Source organism: Panonychus citri, unplaced genomic scaffold, assembly GCF_014898815.1.
Source record: "Panonychus citri isolate SS breed McGregor unplaced genomic scaffold, ASM1489881v1 Contig00077, whole genome shotgun sequence".
NCBI lineage: Eukaryota > Metazoa > Arthropoda > Arachnida > Trombidiformes > Tetranychidae > Panonychus > Panonychus citri.
The window spans coordinates 1658138-1671912 of record NW_026515482.1 but is presented as its reverse complement, the minus strand read 5'-3'; the positions used below and the strand labels follow the sequence as shown (position 1 = coordinate 1671912).

Here is a 13775-nt window from a genome sequence, read left to right as displayed (position 1 = left end):
TTGGCAAAAGGATAGAGAGAGAGAGAGAGAGAGAGAAAGTTAATTGTAAATAATTAAGAAGATCAATCAAGAGTTAATTAAGACACAATTAAGGCTTAATCATATTGAGAATACGAAATTTTTGTTTAATTATTTCAATTCTATAAAAGTATCAATTGATTTCACTTTGATTCTAATCAGTCAAGACAATTAGTTAAATCAATGAGATTAATTGTTGTGATTAGAAGTAAACAAGAAAAAGAAACAATTAAGCTAATCAAGTTAATTGAATCTAATTTGATTTTAGTTTGTTTCTTTTTTTTGCTTAATGATTAAGAATCTTAATTGTGATAGTTTATTAGATATCATTTGATTTAATCAAAAGTTTTAATCAGAAATTAATTATGATATAATCATATCCAAGTTCATTCATCATATTAAATAATCAAACACAATTTAATAAGCTTAATAATTGTTTGTTAAATTGAATGAATTTAAATTGTTTGCCTGTAATTTAATCACGATGTTGAAATTGTTACAATTAGCGAAACAGTTTATGGTTTTGTTAACTGATTGTTGATGATTTAAAAACAACAACAATCAACTGATTATAATGAAGTTTAATTTTTTCATATAATATAAGCGATACAACAATTGAATTAAATTAAAAGTCTGTAAATAATCAATATGATTAACTGATTGTCTCAAGGTTAATATATAATAAAAGTAGGAATCAATAACAATGATCGGTAATAATAGATTTAGATTGAAATTTGATTTGATTGTAAATAGTTAACATGGTTGATTGTTGATTCTGATTCGTGATTAAAATTAAATTGTTAACTTTTTTCATCTTCAACTCATTTAAATTTGATTACAATTGACACACAATTTATTGAGTATTGATTATAATCAACAACAACAGTACATTTGATTCATTGTTGTTACCGGTTAATTGTGATTTCATTTCAATCAATTTGATTGTTTTCACAATTTAAATCTCAATTATATTTATATATCGATGAAAGATTAAATTGTAATTGTAATCAAATTAATCCTCTTGCCCTTAATCCTAATCCTTAATTAACTTTTTGCCCTTTAAATTTTTCATCATCTGTAAACATCATTACAATTAATTGATTCGCATCTTTAATCATTATTTAATTGTTTCCATATTATTTCAATTCATTTAACTAATTACAATTAGATCATTTTCCTCAAATTAATCATACAACAATCAATTGATTTCATCTAAATTAATAGTCGGTTGAAAGTCCCAAAAAATAGTTAACCCAATGATCATTAATGTTAATTAACCGTAAATAATAATAGTTTATTAATTGATTGTTACCTGGAGGAGATTAATTAAAACCATGATAATTAGTAAATTATTCAATTGAAATTGAGCCAAATTAAAATATCACAAAATTTGGATAATTTTAGTTGACAATTTACACTTACAATCAAGTTTTAAACATTCGTAGCAATTAAAGACCAATAAAGTTAATTGAGTTAATAAAAAATTAGCAATCATGATAAGCAAAACGAAAAGTTAATCTAATTGATTAACTAATGTGAATAATTAAATTTAACTGAATTAAAATTGATTCGTTTGAAAATCAAGCTATCAAATAGACATTACAATTAACTCCTGCTGATCAATGACGAAACTAAATTAACATAAATATGAATATGATTAATTATCATGAACAAGGTAAGAAATAATTGTAATAATCAGGAAGCATTATTCAAATTAATTACAATTAAAATGTAATCATAATTGATTAAGAATAAGAAAAGCGATTGAAACATTCACAAGAAAATGAGAATCTCCTAATCTGATTATTAATCATTTGGAATCAATTAAAATGATTCACTAATCAATACAATACTTTCATTACCTTAAATTAATATCATCATCATCATCATGATTATGATTAACTGTTGATTATCATTTTTATTAAATCATATGAAAGGTAAATTAATATTTTTAGATGAATGAAAGACAATCATTGAAAAAGTTTTAATATTACCCTGAAAACCTGATTTATAAATGATGATTAAATTAATTGAATATATTTTTATCATATTAAACTGTTAAGTTAATCATTAGTAAAGTGCAAAGTATCAAAAATGATTAGGATGACAAGGATCAAGATGATTATGTTGATTGTGATTAAATTGATGAGAAAAGTTAACCAGTAATAATGAAAAAAAAAATGTTCATTTGTTTGTATTAAATTGTTGCCTTTAAGGAGTAAAAGTTAATTGTGATTAAGATTGATTCAGTTAATTGTTATATTGAATGGGAAATGAATGAGTCAATTTGTGTTTTGTTTTTATATCTGTGATCATCATTAACCATTTTCAGCAATTAACAATCAAAAATCGTGAGTTAATCATCAATTTAACAATCGTAATCAAGTTAATCACTGATTCACAATTAATATATTAATACAAATTGTTATTACCTCTTCACCATGAGAATGAGACAAATCAAACCATAAAATATAGTTAATTAACTAATTGTGATTAACTTTCCATCTTTTGTCAATTTGTTTAACTTTCTATCACAATTTAACTTAATTGTTGCCTTAATTCAATAGATATTAATAAAATAAAATGAACCTAAGGCTTATCAAATCAGATAGAAAAACTTTAATAACTTTGTTGATTAAAATGAAAAAGTGGAAACTTTTTCTAATTAAATTAAACTATCAAGTGCCAATCATAATCAACTAATTACATTAGCAATTTAAAGTTGGTTAATTAATTTTAATCGCGTTGAGTTAACACTTAACAACTGAGCGTTATACTTACACTTACATTGGAAGATTAGTTGATTGTTACGAAATCTGAATGAATTAATAGAAAGCAAAATAATGTAACAATTAAAACTTTAATTATCTTAATTAGTGTTAATTATTACAATAAGAATCCATTTCTACAATCATAACCATAACAAGTCATTGAATTGAAACATGTTGAAAGTGAAACTGTTAATTTAATACTTTCTTCCTGTTTAATTGTTATCATCATGTTAATATTATTATCCTGGTGATTACAACTAATAGTAAATTATAATTAATTTTATCATCAATTTAATCATTAACTCTAACAATTTCAAAGTTGCTGATAAACAACGAGAGAAAGAAAGAAAGAAAGACGAAAGAGAGAGAGAGAGAGAGAGAGTGAAAAGATAAAAATAATTACCGTTACTTTCTGAGCTCTGGTCAGTAAACAAACTGACCCATTTCAATCATTTACATAATAATTTGATATTAACATAAAAGGTTTTACTTTTTATTTCATCTCTAACATTTATCATCATCATCATAGTGATGAATAGCTTTCTTTTGACAGTTAATCAGTCTCTTGGTCAGTTCAGTCCAGTTAAATGGTAAGACAAGAATCTTTGATTCGGATTCAGTTGATATTATACAAAATCTCCCCTTGAGTGTTAATCATTGTAGGATGTGCTCTCTCTCTCTTTCCTGATGGTTCATTGATCTTACATGAAGATGATGAGTGAGAAAAATGAAGTTCGTAGTAACTGTAAATGGCGACCAAGGGTAAAAACAAAACAAGTTACATTCTAACACTCAAAATAGCGCATCAACTCAGTTCGGAATTAACCTTTTACAGTTATCTGAACAAAAAAGTTCTTATGTTCAGTTGATGATAAAAGATTAATTTCACTTAAGCTCACTTTTACTCTCTCATCTTCTTCCTTCTGGGCTAGTCCCAAGTTATCAAAAGTTATTACGTTTGAAAGAAAATTTAACTTTTCGATGCAAAGATTAACCTGAAGATGAGGATAAAAAGGTTACCTGTTAACTCCTCATCTTCTCTCTCACTCTCTCATCTTCTATTCTCTTCACATTCTTGCTTCTTCATATTTGATTGTTTATTCGTTGATTTTAATTCCGGTTCCGAAATGTTGAGCTTTTGATTATCATTAACATAATTTTAGCATTTTGATTAACTAAATCGCCTTTTTTTCCTGAAACTTGAAGATTAACTGGATTATTATTATTAGTTATAAGGATGGGAGATGATGAATGATGAGGAAAAAGAGAAAGTTGAAATAGTTATTTATAAGGGAAAAAGTGGATTAGGGATAATGAGAGGGATAAATTAATCCTTTTGTAGCCGAAATTAAAAAATAATAAATGAAATTAAGATTAGTTGTTTTTTCACTTGTTTTTTTTTAATAATAATATTTATAATCAATGATGTTGTTTTTTATTACTACTGATTGTTGTTGTTGTTTATCCAGGTAAATTGAAAATAATAATATATTTGATGACATGATGATAATGATTTTCTCTCATGAAAAAATAGTTTTGAATTTTCATTTCGCAAGGAGAGAGAGAGAGAGAGAGAGAGAGAGAGAGTCATGAAGAAACCGACAATATAATAGTAGAAATGGCAAAAAATTTAGATGATGAAGATGAAGAAGACGATAGATGAAGATGAATGATAGGAAAGACTGAATTATTAGTAAGGAGGGATTAGCCACATGATGAACAAAAAAAATCTTATCGAGTTCGTTACGTCGTAACGATAACTATTTAAAATGGTGATGGCTTAATGTGAGTGTGATTGACTATGTTGGTTAATTAGTTGATTGATTGAAAATCCTCCAGTTTGTGGTGGGCAAAAGAGTAAAAAGAAAGAGAAAGCCGGTATTTTAATGGCGTCTGATTGTAGGAATGTTGAGTATGTGGTTGATGAAATTGAGTAAAAAAAAAAGGTTAATAATTAGTTGATTGTTGGCGACGATGGAAAAAGTTTGTTGTATTTTTAAGGCCACTTTTCAGCTGATGAGACTGAAGGAAAGCAGAAAATTGATTTTTGTTGATTACTATTTCGTTATGATGATGATGATGGTGATGATGGTTTTTGATTTGAATGGATTCTGATGTTTAGATGATGATGATGAGGATGATGATGATGGTGGTAATGATATTGATGATTATGGTGGTGTTGATGATGATGATTAGTTTAGATGATTGTAAAGGTGAAAAATCTAGTTTAGTGAGCAATTTGATTCTAACCATTTAATGGATTATGATTAGCATTTGATCCCATAAGTGCTCTGTACATTGTTCGGAAAGGAGCTCGAATAACTTGTGGGATTAATTTAGATGCGGCAGTGCCATAATTACCTCCAATGTTACCGAAAGGTGCACCTAATCCGGATAAATTGTTATAAAAAGCTGCTAATGGTCCGCCAAGTCCACCTGATGATCCAGTGTGACCTGATGGTCCACCGGGATGAAGAGGTGAGACTCCGTTAGCGACTCCACCGGTTGAACCTAAACTTGCAGATAAACTAGAAGCAAAGTTTGATCCTAATCCAGATCCTAATCCTAAACCAGGACCGGTGACAGAGCTTAATCCTGATCCAAGAGTTGATGCAATGGCTTGATTAATGCTTCCCAAACCACCGGTGAGACTTGAACCAAAACCGGTGAATTTAATTCCACTTCCGGTTAATTTGATTGAAGGTAAGAAAGAAGCGGCTGAAGGTTTTCCTGAAGGTGAACCAGTTAAAACGGATGAGATACCAGAGAGATGTGATCCTGGTGAAGCGGGTGAAGGGATTGGATTAGAACCGGAAGCATAAGGATTTCCTTTTCCTGAGGTAACATCATAAGTTGGGAAGCCGAAAAGCGATGACATGTATGATGAATCTTCAGGGATTGAATAACCACCTGAGGAGTAACTTGCTCCCTGTGAATTGTAACCATTCATTGATGATGGTGGTGGTGGTGGTGGATAGTTTGATGGACCAGCAGAGTTTTCCAATGAGTCATATGATGAGGGTTGGTAATATTCATTTTCTGAGCCCATGTTTCCAGAATAACCTTCAATTGGTGCAGAAGCGGGAACGGAAGCGGTCAAAGGACTTGGACCATCTTTAATTGTACCATATGAAGGTCCAAGATTACCAGGATAACCAGAACTTTCAACGAAAGTTGTAGTTTGCTCGTAACCAGGTTTGTTTGGAGTTTGTTGATATTCATTGGGTCCAGTTTGTTCATAATTAACTGGAGCAGTTTGTTGGGGTGGTGGAGGTGGACCATAGTTGGGCTCTTGTTCATATTGAGGGGGACCAGCGGAAGGTGGACCAGAGATTGGACCTGGACCATTGGGTGGTCCATAACCGGGTGGAGTTTGTTGTACTTGTTGTTGTGGTGGTGGTGGTGGTTGATGTTGACCATGGGCTTGTGGAGGAGGATGAGCGCCTTGTGGATGCCCTTGAGGTGGTCCTTGTTGAGGTTGGGGAGGATGAGGTCCTTGAACGACAACTGATTGTTCATATCCTACTGGTGGGGATTGTTGACCATAAGATACAGTTGGACCTTGTTGTTGTGGTTGTTGTTGTTGGTGCTGTTGGTGTTGGTGTTGTTGTTGTGGAGGAGGTGGACCTTGATGATGGGGTTGTTGATGTTCATAATTAACGGGACCAGATTGTTGATCGTAAGCATCGGGTTGAGCATAACCAATGGGAGTTGCTTGGTAGGTAACAGGTTGACCATAACCTCCGGCTAATTGAGGTGGACCTTGTTGTTGACCTTGTTGGCCCTGTGGAGGAGGTGGACCTTGGGGTTGACGACCATAGTGTCCTTGGGGTGGTGGTGGACCTTGTTCATAGTTTTGTTGGGGTGGACCATGAGAAACAATATATTCTGATCCATGGTGGTGAGATGGTCTATGTGGAGCTCCAGCTGAATGGTATTGAGCAGCGGAGGGAGTTGGTGGTTTAACAAATTCATCATAACCAATGGTCATTGGGATATTTTTAACATTCCCATTTGGATCGGCTGAATAAGGTTTAACTGAAAGGTCACCACCATAAGGTTTACCTGAGGCATAATCTAAACCATAACCGGCATGAGAAGTTGGTACAACATGACCTTGAGGTTGATGTTCTCGAGGGGCACCTTGTCCATTACCACCATAGACTGGGAAACTTTTAGTATTGTAACTTCCGGTGTTTGCAGTATTTGATAAACCATCATAATTGTAAATTGATTTTGGTGATTCATAGTTGATTGAAACAGATCGATAAGGTTCACCGTTACCTAAACCATATGAAGGTCGTTGAGGGCCAGGAATTTGAGGAATTGGAATAGCTTGACTTTTAATTACAGGACGGAAACCACCGTAATCGGGAACTGGTCCACCAGATGAAAGGGTTGATGTTTTTCTGCCGCCTTGTTCAGCCGATGAAGGTGCTTGTTGTTGTACTTGAACCTGTTGATGGTGTTCAGGCCCAGAGCCATGAGCAGCTAAAGGAGCCGGTGAACCTTCAGGGTCCTGGGTGCGGTAGGCACTGCCCTCGTCCTCATTTGAATCTAGAGAAATGGGTTAAGAGTAAGTTGAAACAGTCAGACACACGAAAATCATTTTAAAGTCACTCGGCACTTGCAGGCCACTTGCCAAACCGCTCATCCGCTCTATTCCGTTAGCATCTCTCTCTCTCTCTCTCTCTCTCTTTACTCTCTTTATTATCTGGCCTAATTACAGGTCTAGCATTTATTAGAAGGGGAGCAAAAATAAGAAACGACTATAAGTTATATCTCTGAGGTCAAACGATAATAAACATAATAATATATCATTACAACTATTTTGAAAAAATATATTATTAACAAATGAGAACAGCTATTTGGTCATGATAAACAAGGATATATAATGATAATGTTTATACAGGTGAATTAGTTATCACAAATTTCATCATTTTACTTTGAACAATTTAAAAAGACACACAACTAAACACTTACGTACAACTAATGAATGAGGAGTGAAAAGTTATTTATTATACTTACTTGTATCTTCATAGGCACTTGTGTCTTGATTTAAACCATATCCGCCTTCATTGTTGACATTATTTTGAGATGAACTGTATTCACCTGAAGTAGCACCATTATCGTAACTGGGCTCAGGGTTTCGTTGAAGGTCAAAAGTTTGACCAGCAATTTCAAAAGATGAACCATATGGATGATGGGCAACATTTCGTGGTCCACTGTTTGGATAAAGGTTTCGGCCAAAATCAACCTCATTAAGATCAGGTCGTCCAAAGGCAACTGGTCCTGATGGTGATTGAGATGAAGGTCCTGATGATGTATCTTCACCTGATGAAGAGTAAACCTCAGGTGAACCTTGTTGTTGACCGGAAGGTTGTTGAGGTTGATGCTGTTGTGGTTGTTGTTGTTGTTGTTGTTGTTGTTGTTGGGGCTGTTGTTGTGGTTGATTTTGTTGAGATTGAACTTCACCACTTGAACCAGAAAAATTTTCACCAGAAACTTGATAGGAACCTGATGAAGCCGATTGTGAATTAACTGGACCTGGACCTCGACCACCACCTAATTCAGCAGATGAACCAGGAGAACCACCATGACCACCGGATGATTCAAATGAAGCCGATGAACTGTATGATTGTTCAGTGTGACTTGAGGTGATAAAATCATTTCCTGTTGGTCCTGGTCGAGTCTCGGCCGTTTTCAAAGGTTCACCAGAAACTGGAGCAATCGGTTTATTAGTCACCTTATTTAATTCAATATTAGAATTTAATTTAGACAATAAATTTCTATCCTCTTCAGCTGATCCAAATACTGTTAAGGTTAACAGTAAGGTAGCTGATAATATCTGCAAGAGTAAAAAAACAATTTGAAAAGAGAAACAAAAATTAATATCAATCAATTATCTTCAATGAAAACCAATTAAAACAATTGTAAGTTTAACCAACAAGAGAGATTAACAGTTAACAATTAAGAAATGCAAATAGAAAACTAATCAGAATAAACAAAAGACAATTGACTGATTGTAAATGAAGAAAATTTGATTTTCTATCAATAATTTTGATCCGATTTAAAGAAAACCATAAGAATCGATCAAAACTTATACTTTCGAACTGTCGATAATTTTATGAAGAATATCAATTTACTTGGGTATTCTTTTAATTGTAACAATCAATTGGTTTCTTGTTTACAATCTAATTGTTAATTAGTGACAATTAGATTAGAGAAAACAATTGAAATTGTTTGAATGAGAAAATGTGTTAACATGAAACTACAATTACGTGTCCATAAACTTGATTGTCTTTCTCATTCTATTATTATTGTTATGATAATTTGTGTTCTGTGATTATATATTAATATAATCGTTGTCTAAGTGAGAGTTACTATTAATATTATTGATAACTGATCAACAACAACAACAACAACAATCACCATTCATCTACATTGAGTTTTACATGAAAAACTTTTATTTCAATCGGACGTTAACATCGTGACCTGACATTTACAGTTAGACTGTTAAATTGGCCAAACGGAAATCGTGTCTATAAGATTATATTATTCACCTTTTAAGAGTAAAGAAATTATTAATAATAAAGGTAACAATCATTTTCGCGACTACGATATTATGAGAGAGAGATGATAGACCTTTAATACGAATTGATTAAAGAAGGATGGAGATAAAGGATGAAGAGAAATATTCAAAAGATGAAGGAAATGATTGAGACAATGAGAATTTATAAATAGTGATAAAGTTACAATTTCGAGAAAATGATTTGATTAACATTCAATTTCTCTTGTTGTTCAAACATCAATATTCACCTAATAATATACTTAATCCTTAATCTTGTCAATCGACTTAACCTTCATCATTATTGTGAACATTTTCGTTAATCCATCAAAGTGAATGGATTAACTTAGTTACCTTAATACAAAAGGATAATAATTTTTTTTCGCAATAAAAACAAAACTTACATTTAGATTGATAAACATTTTCGAAGATTCATTTTATTGATAATCTTTTTTTTTGATCATTTAACTTTTTACCTGATACTTACTCTCCATCATCATCATGCTCATCATCATCATCATCATCATCTACCTTCAGGCCTAACTGAATGTTCATCAATTGAAAATGGCCGAAAGATGAAGAGGAAGATATTTATACATCTAAAAAAAGGATGAAATTGTTTTCCAAACTTTTGCTAAATTGTTTCAGGCAATTTAATATCCAAACTATTCATTGACTATTAAAATTAATTACTAATTGAGCTGATTAGTTAACTAGTTAATTCTCTTAAATGTATGATTCAGTTTAATTCTTCATTTAGTCTCATTTCTTTTTCTGATACCTTTGATTAAACTTGGAAACAATTAACCTGATTAATTATCATCATTATTAAAACTTGACTTTTTTTCCCCGTAACTAAATTAATATTAACCATTTGGATCAATTTTTGATCGGAAAGCACAATTAACTTTGACAATCTGATATTTTGATTGTTTCACTGTCCAATTGATGATGAATATATATATTATATGAATTACAAAAGTGAAATTAACAATCAATAACAATTAACGGGAAGATATTTAATTACTAAAGAAATGAAACTTTCACAATGTTGTTGTTGATTAATGAATAACGGATTTGATTTCATGTAACAATTAATGATTGATTTCAATCCATTTGACAAAATGATTAGACTGAAAACCTCTTAGTATAATTATTATGCTAATTGTTACAATTTAAAATGAATGGGGAAAAATTAAAATTGCAAATCAATCATTATCATCTCAATCAATTGTTAATTCAACTATCAACAAGTTTGTTTCTTAAAACAGTTCAATCATTTCAATGTTAATCATTGATTTGTATTTGACAAATTAAACATGTCAGACTGATTGATTGTGATTAAGAAACACAAAAAAAAACCAATTACAAGTTACAATTAGATGACAATTAAAGTGTTGATTGTGACAAGGTTAAATTGTTACTCCTTGTGATCAATTGTACATCGTTTTGTTTCTGGATCATTGATAATTTATGGGTAAATTAAACAACCACAATCATAATGATGATTCAGTCTAATTAATTGTGATAATCCAACCCAATCAAACTACCCAATTGGTTGTTGATCATCAATTAACTGTCATTTAAGTAACAATCAATTGATTAGCAACATACAATTACAATTAATCAAGGTAATCTTTTTGGTCGGAAGCCAATGATTACAATTAACTTATTGACTACTTTTTAAGTGCAAATCATTTTAACTTTGACAATTAACATCAACTCAACAACAAGAAATCAAGCTGATTAAAAATAATATCATATCACAATTAGCTAAACCATTAAGCGAAATTAACAATTAAAGGGGGAAGGGAGAACAATTAATTTCACTTTCTAACAATTAAAGATTATGGTTAACAAGTTAAATCTCAACAATTTGATCACGAAAAATTGTAATCAAATTAAAGTGATATTAATAATCATAACTAAGAAAATGAAAGTTAATCACAAAAGATAAACAAATTAACCAAATCTAATTAAGCAAATGTAAATCAGGATAATCAGTTGAACAATTTAAACTAACCCAAAAATGATTATGCTATTGACCAGAGAGAGAATTGGGATAAATTGTCACCACAATTAACTAAATTGTTGTTTGATTGTGCAAACAATTTACTCTTTCTGATAACTATTTGTAATCATAGAGTAATAATAGTGAAACAATCGCGAAAAGTTAAAACAATTTGATTTGAAAAAGTGAACCGATTTGAGGCCAATATAATTTAAGGTCATTTCCCGTCGATAAACCATCAATTGAACTGATCTATTTTATCATTCATTTTGCTTTTTAAAGGTCAATCTTTTCCTATCGTTCATTTGCTTAATGTTAATCATCACTTTATTTTCATCATCATAATTGATTGATTTTCATTCATAATTTTTCATTGAGTTATAACTCAAATATAAACAAATCAGGAACCAGGATAATGAAGTTGATTTAATTTTCTTTGATCATCTTATCATCATCATCATCGAGATGTTTTCATCTCCATCCTCATCTTAATCTTAATCAACTTGATTATTTAGAAACTGAATCAATGGATTGAGTAAAAATTTTCTATTCCAAATCAACCTGACATTAAATCATCTTCTTCAACTGGATTATTATTATCATTGATTAATCATCATTGATTCATCACTTAATTAACTCAATATCAAGGCTCAATTGGTGGTTTAGAGTTAATTCCTTCATCATGTTTATATTATTTTCTAATATAAAAAAGTTTTCGCATCTTGATTAACTCAAAGTAATTTAGGTTAGTCTTTTTAAATTAGAAATCACAATTCAGGAGATAATCAATCGGGAAGAAATTAATTTTTTTTTTCTTTTCTTTTTGCTCAATTGGAATTTTAATTCTCTCTCTTTCTCTTCTTTTCGCCTTTAATTGTGATTAAAACTAAATTACGAATCAGTCTCATTCTGGTTATGATTAACCAGCAAATCAACATCATCACAATCAGTTAATCAGTTGAATTGATTGATCATTTTCATCAAAATCGGAAGCAGAAAATAAGATTTTCATTGGGGAAAAAAACTCAATTAAAATTAATTTTCTGCTGATTGTTTATCCTGATCAGTGATTAGTGTTGATAATTATGCTTAATCAACACTCTGACTATCTTATTAATAACAAGTGACCATAAAATTAGTTAATCAAGCTGATAATTGAGTTGATTGTTGATATAATAATTGTTTGATTGTTTAAATTGTTGCTGATTTGATTTGATTTGATTTTTTTTGTTACTTCATCAAGTCTATTGGTTTGTTTGTCTACCGGAAAAAGGAAGTTAATTGTTACTATTATTATTAAATTAGAAGAAGAAAAAAAAATTGTAACAATACTAATCATCGTCTTCCCGATTACAATCAGTTATAATTTATCAACAATTAGAAATCGTAATCAAAACTTTCTCACTTGATTAACTTGCACTTATCTTGAAACAATTAACAATTCATCATTAGATAATCATCAAATTGTTATTATCACTCATTTTGAAGATTAACAATTAATAATCCTGTTCAGTAATCTGAGTATAATCTTGATTATGAAGGTGATTAAAAAGAAACGTTAATGAATATTAATCTCATGTTATATTGTTGGAAAGATAAACTTAATTGTTATGGTGTTAAGATGTTAATCTAAATTAATTAAGATGTAGATTTACTTACGGAAAATGTTTTCAACATGTTGATATCCAATTTGATTTTATTCACACAGAAAGTTAATCAGTTGATTATTGGAGTTCACAATTAACTTAATGAAATTGGTTGTTTTCTTTTCCTCAATTGGATGAGGATAACAAGATGATGGTGATGGTCAAGTTAACGGTGATTATTTAATCCCAATGAGAATGAAAGGAAAACTTTTTTTCGATGGTGAAAAAAAAAGATAAGTTCTTCACTCGGTGATTACATTCATTCAAATGATGAGTATAATGAGAGTGATGGTGGTGATGATGAGGATGATGATGACGACGAAGATGAGAGATGATGAGGATGAGGATGAAAAATGAAGATGATGAACGAAATAAAATAAGTTTATTTAGTTTAGTGAGTGAGATGATGATGATGATAAATGTGTTATAGATACACAAAAATCATAGCCTTTTAGTGGGTCAGAAAGGGGAAGAGGATGATGATGATGATGATTAGAAAGATGATGAAGATGATAAAAAGGATAGAAAGAAAGAGATTCCATCATCTTCATCTTCGTCTTTCTCAAACTCGTCCTCTCTCTCATCATCATCTTAACCACCTCCTTCATCATCTCCGTTATTAGAATCCTTATCTTCATCACCTTCTCTCTCTCTCTCTCTCTCTCTCTCTTTCTCGATTTCGTTCTTTATCAAATTATTATCATCATCATCATCTCTCTCTCTCTCCTCTTTCTTTATCACCTTAATCACTTTCTTTAGCT

The 13775-nt window shown here is 30.8% G+C and overlaps 1 protein-coding gene across 1 annotated transcript; it reads right to left on the bottom strand.

Moving 5' to 3' along the window:
* Positions 1 to 4163: 4163 nt before the first annotated feature.
* Positions 4164 to 13374, bottom strand: LOC128386893 (trithorax group protein osa-like). Its single transcript, XM_053346003.1, has 3 exons — positions 13028 to 13374; positions 7818 to 8637; positions 4164 to 7346 (listed from the first exon to the last, which is right to left on the bottom strand). The coding sequence occupies exons 1-3, from the start codon at positions 13043 to 13045 to the stop codon at positions 5035 to 5037; spliced, it is 3150 nt and encodes a 1049-aa protein (XP_053201978.1). The 5' UTR covers positions 13046 to 13374; the 3' UTR covers positions 4164 to 5034.
* Positions 13375 to 13775: the final 401 nt, after the last annotated feature.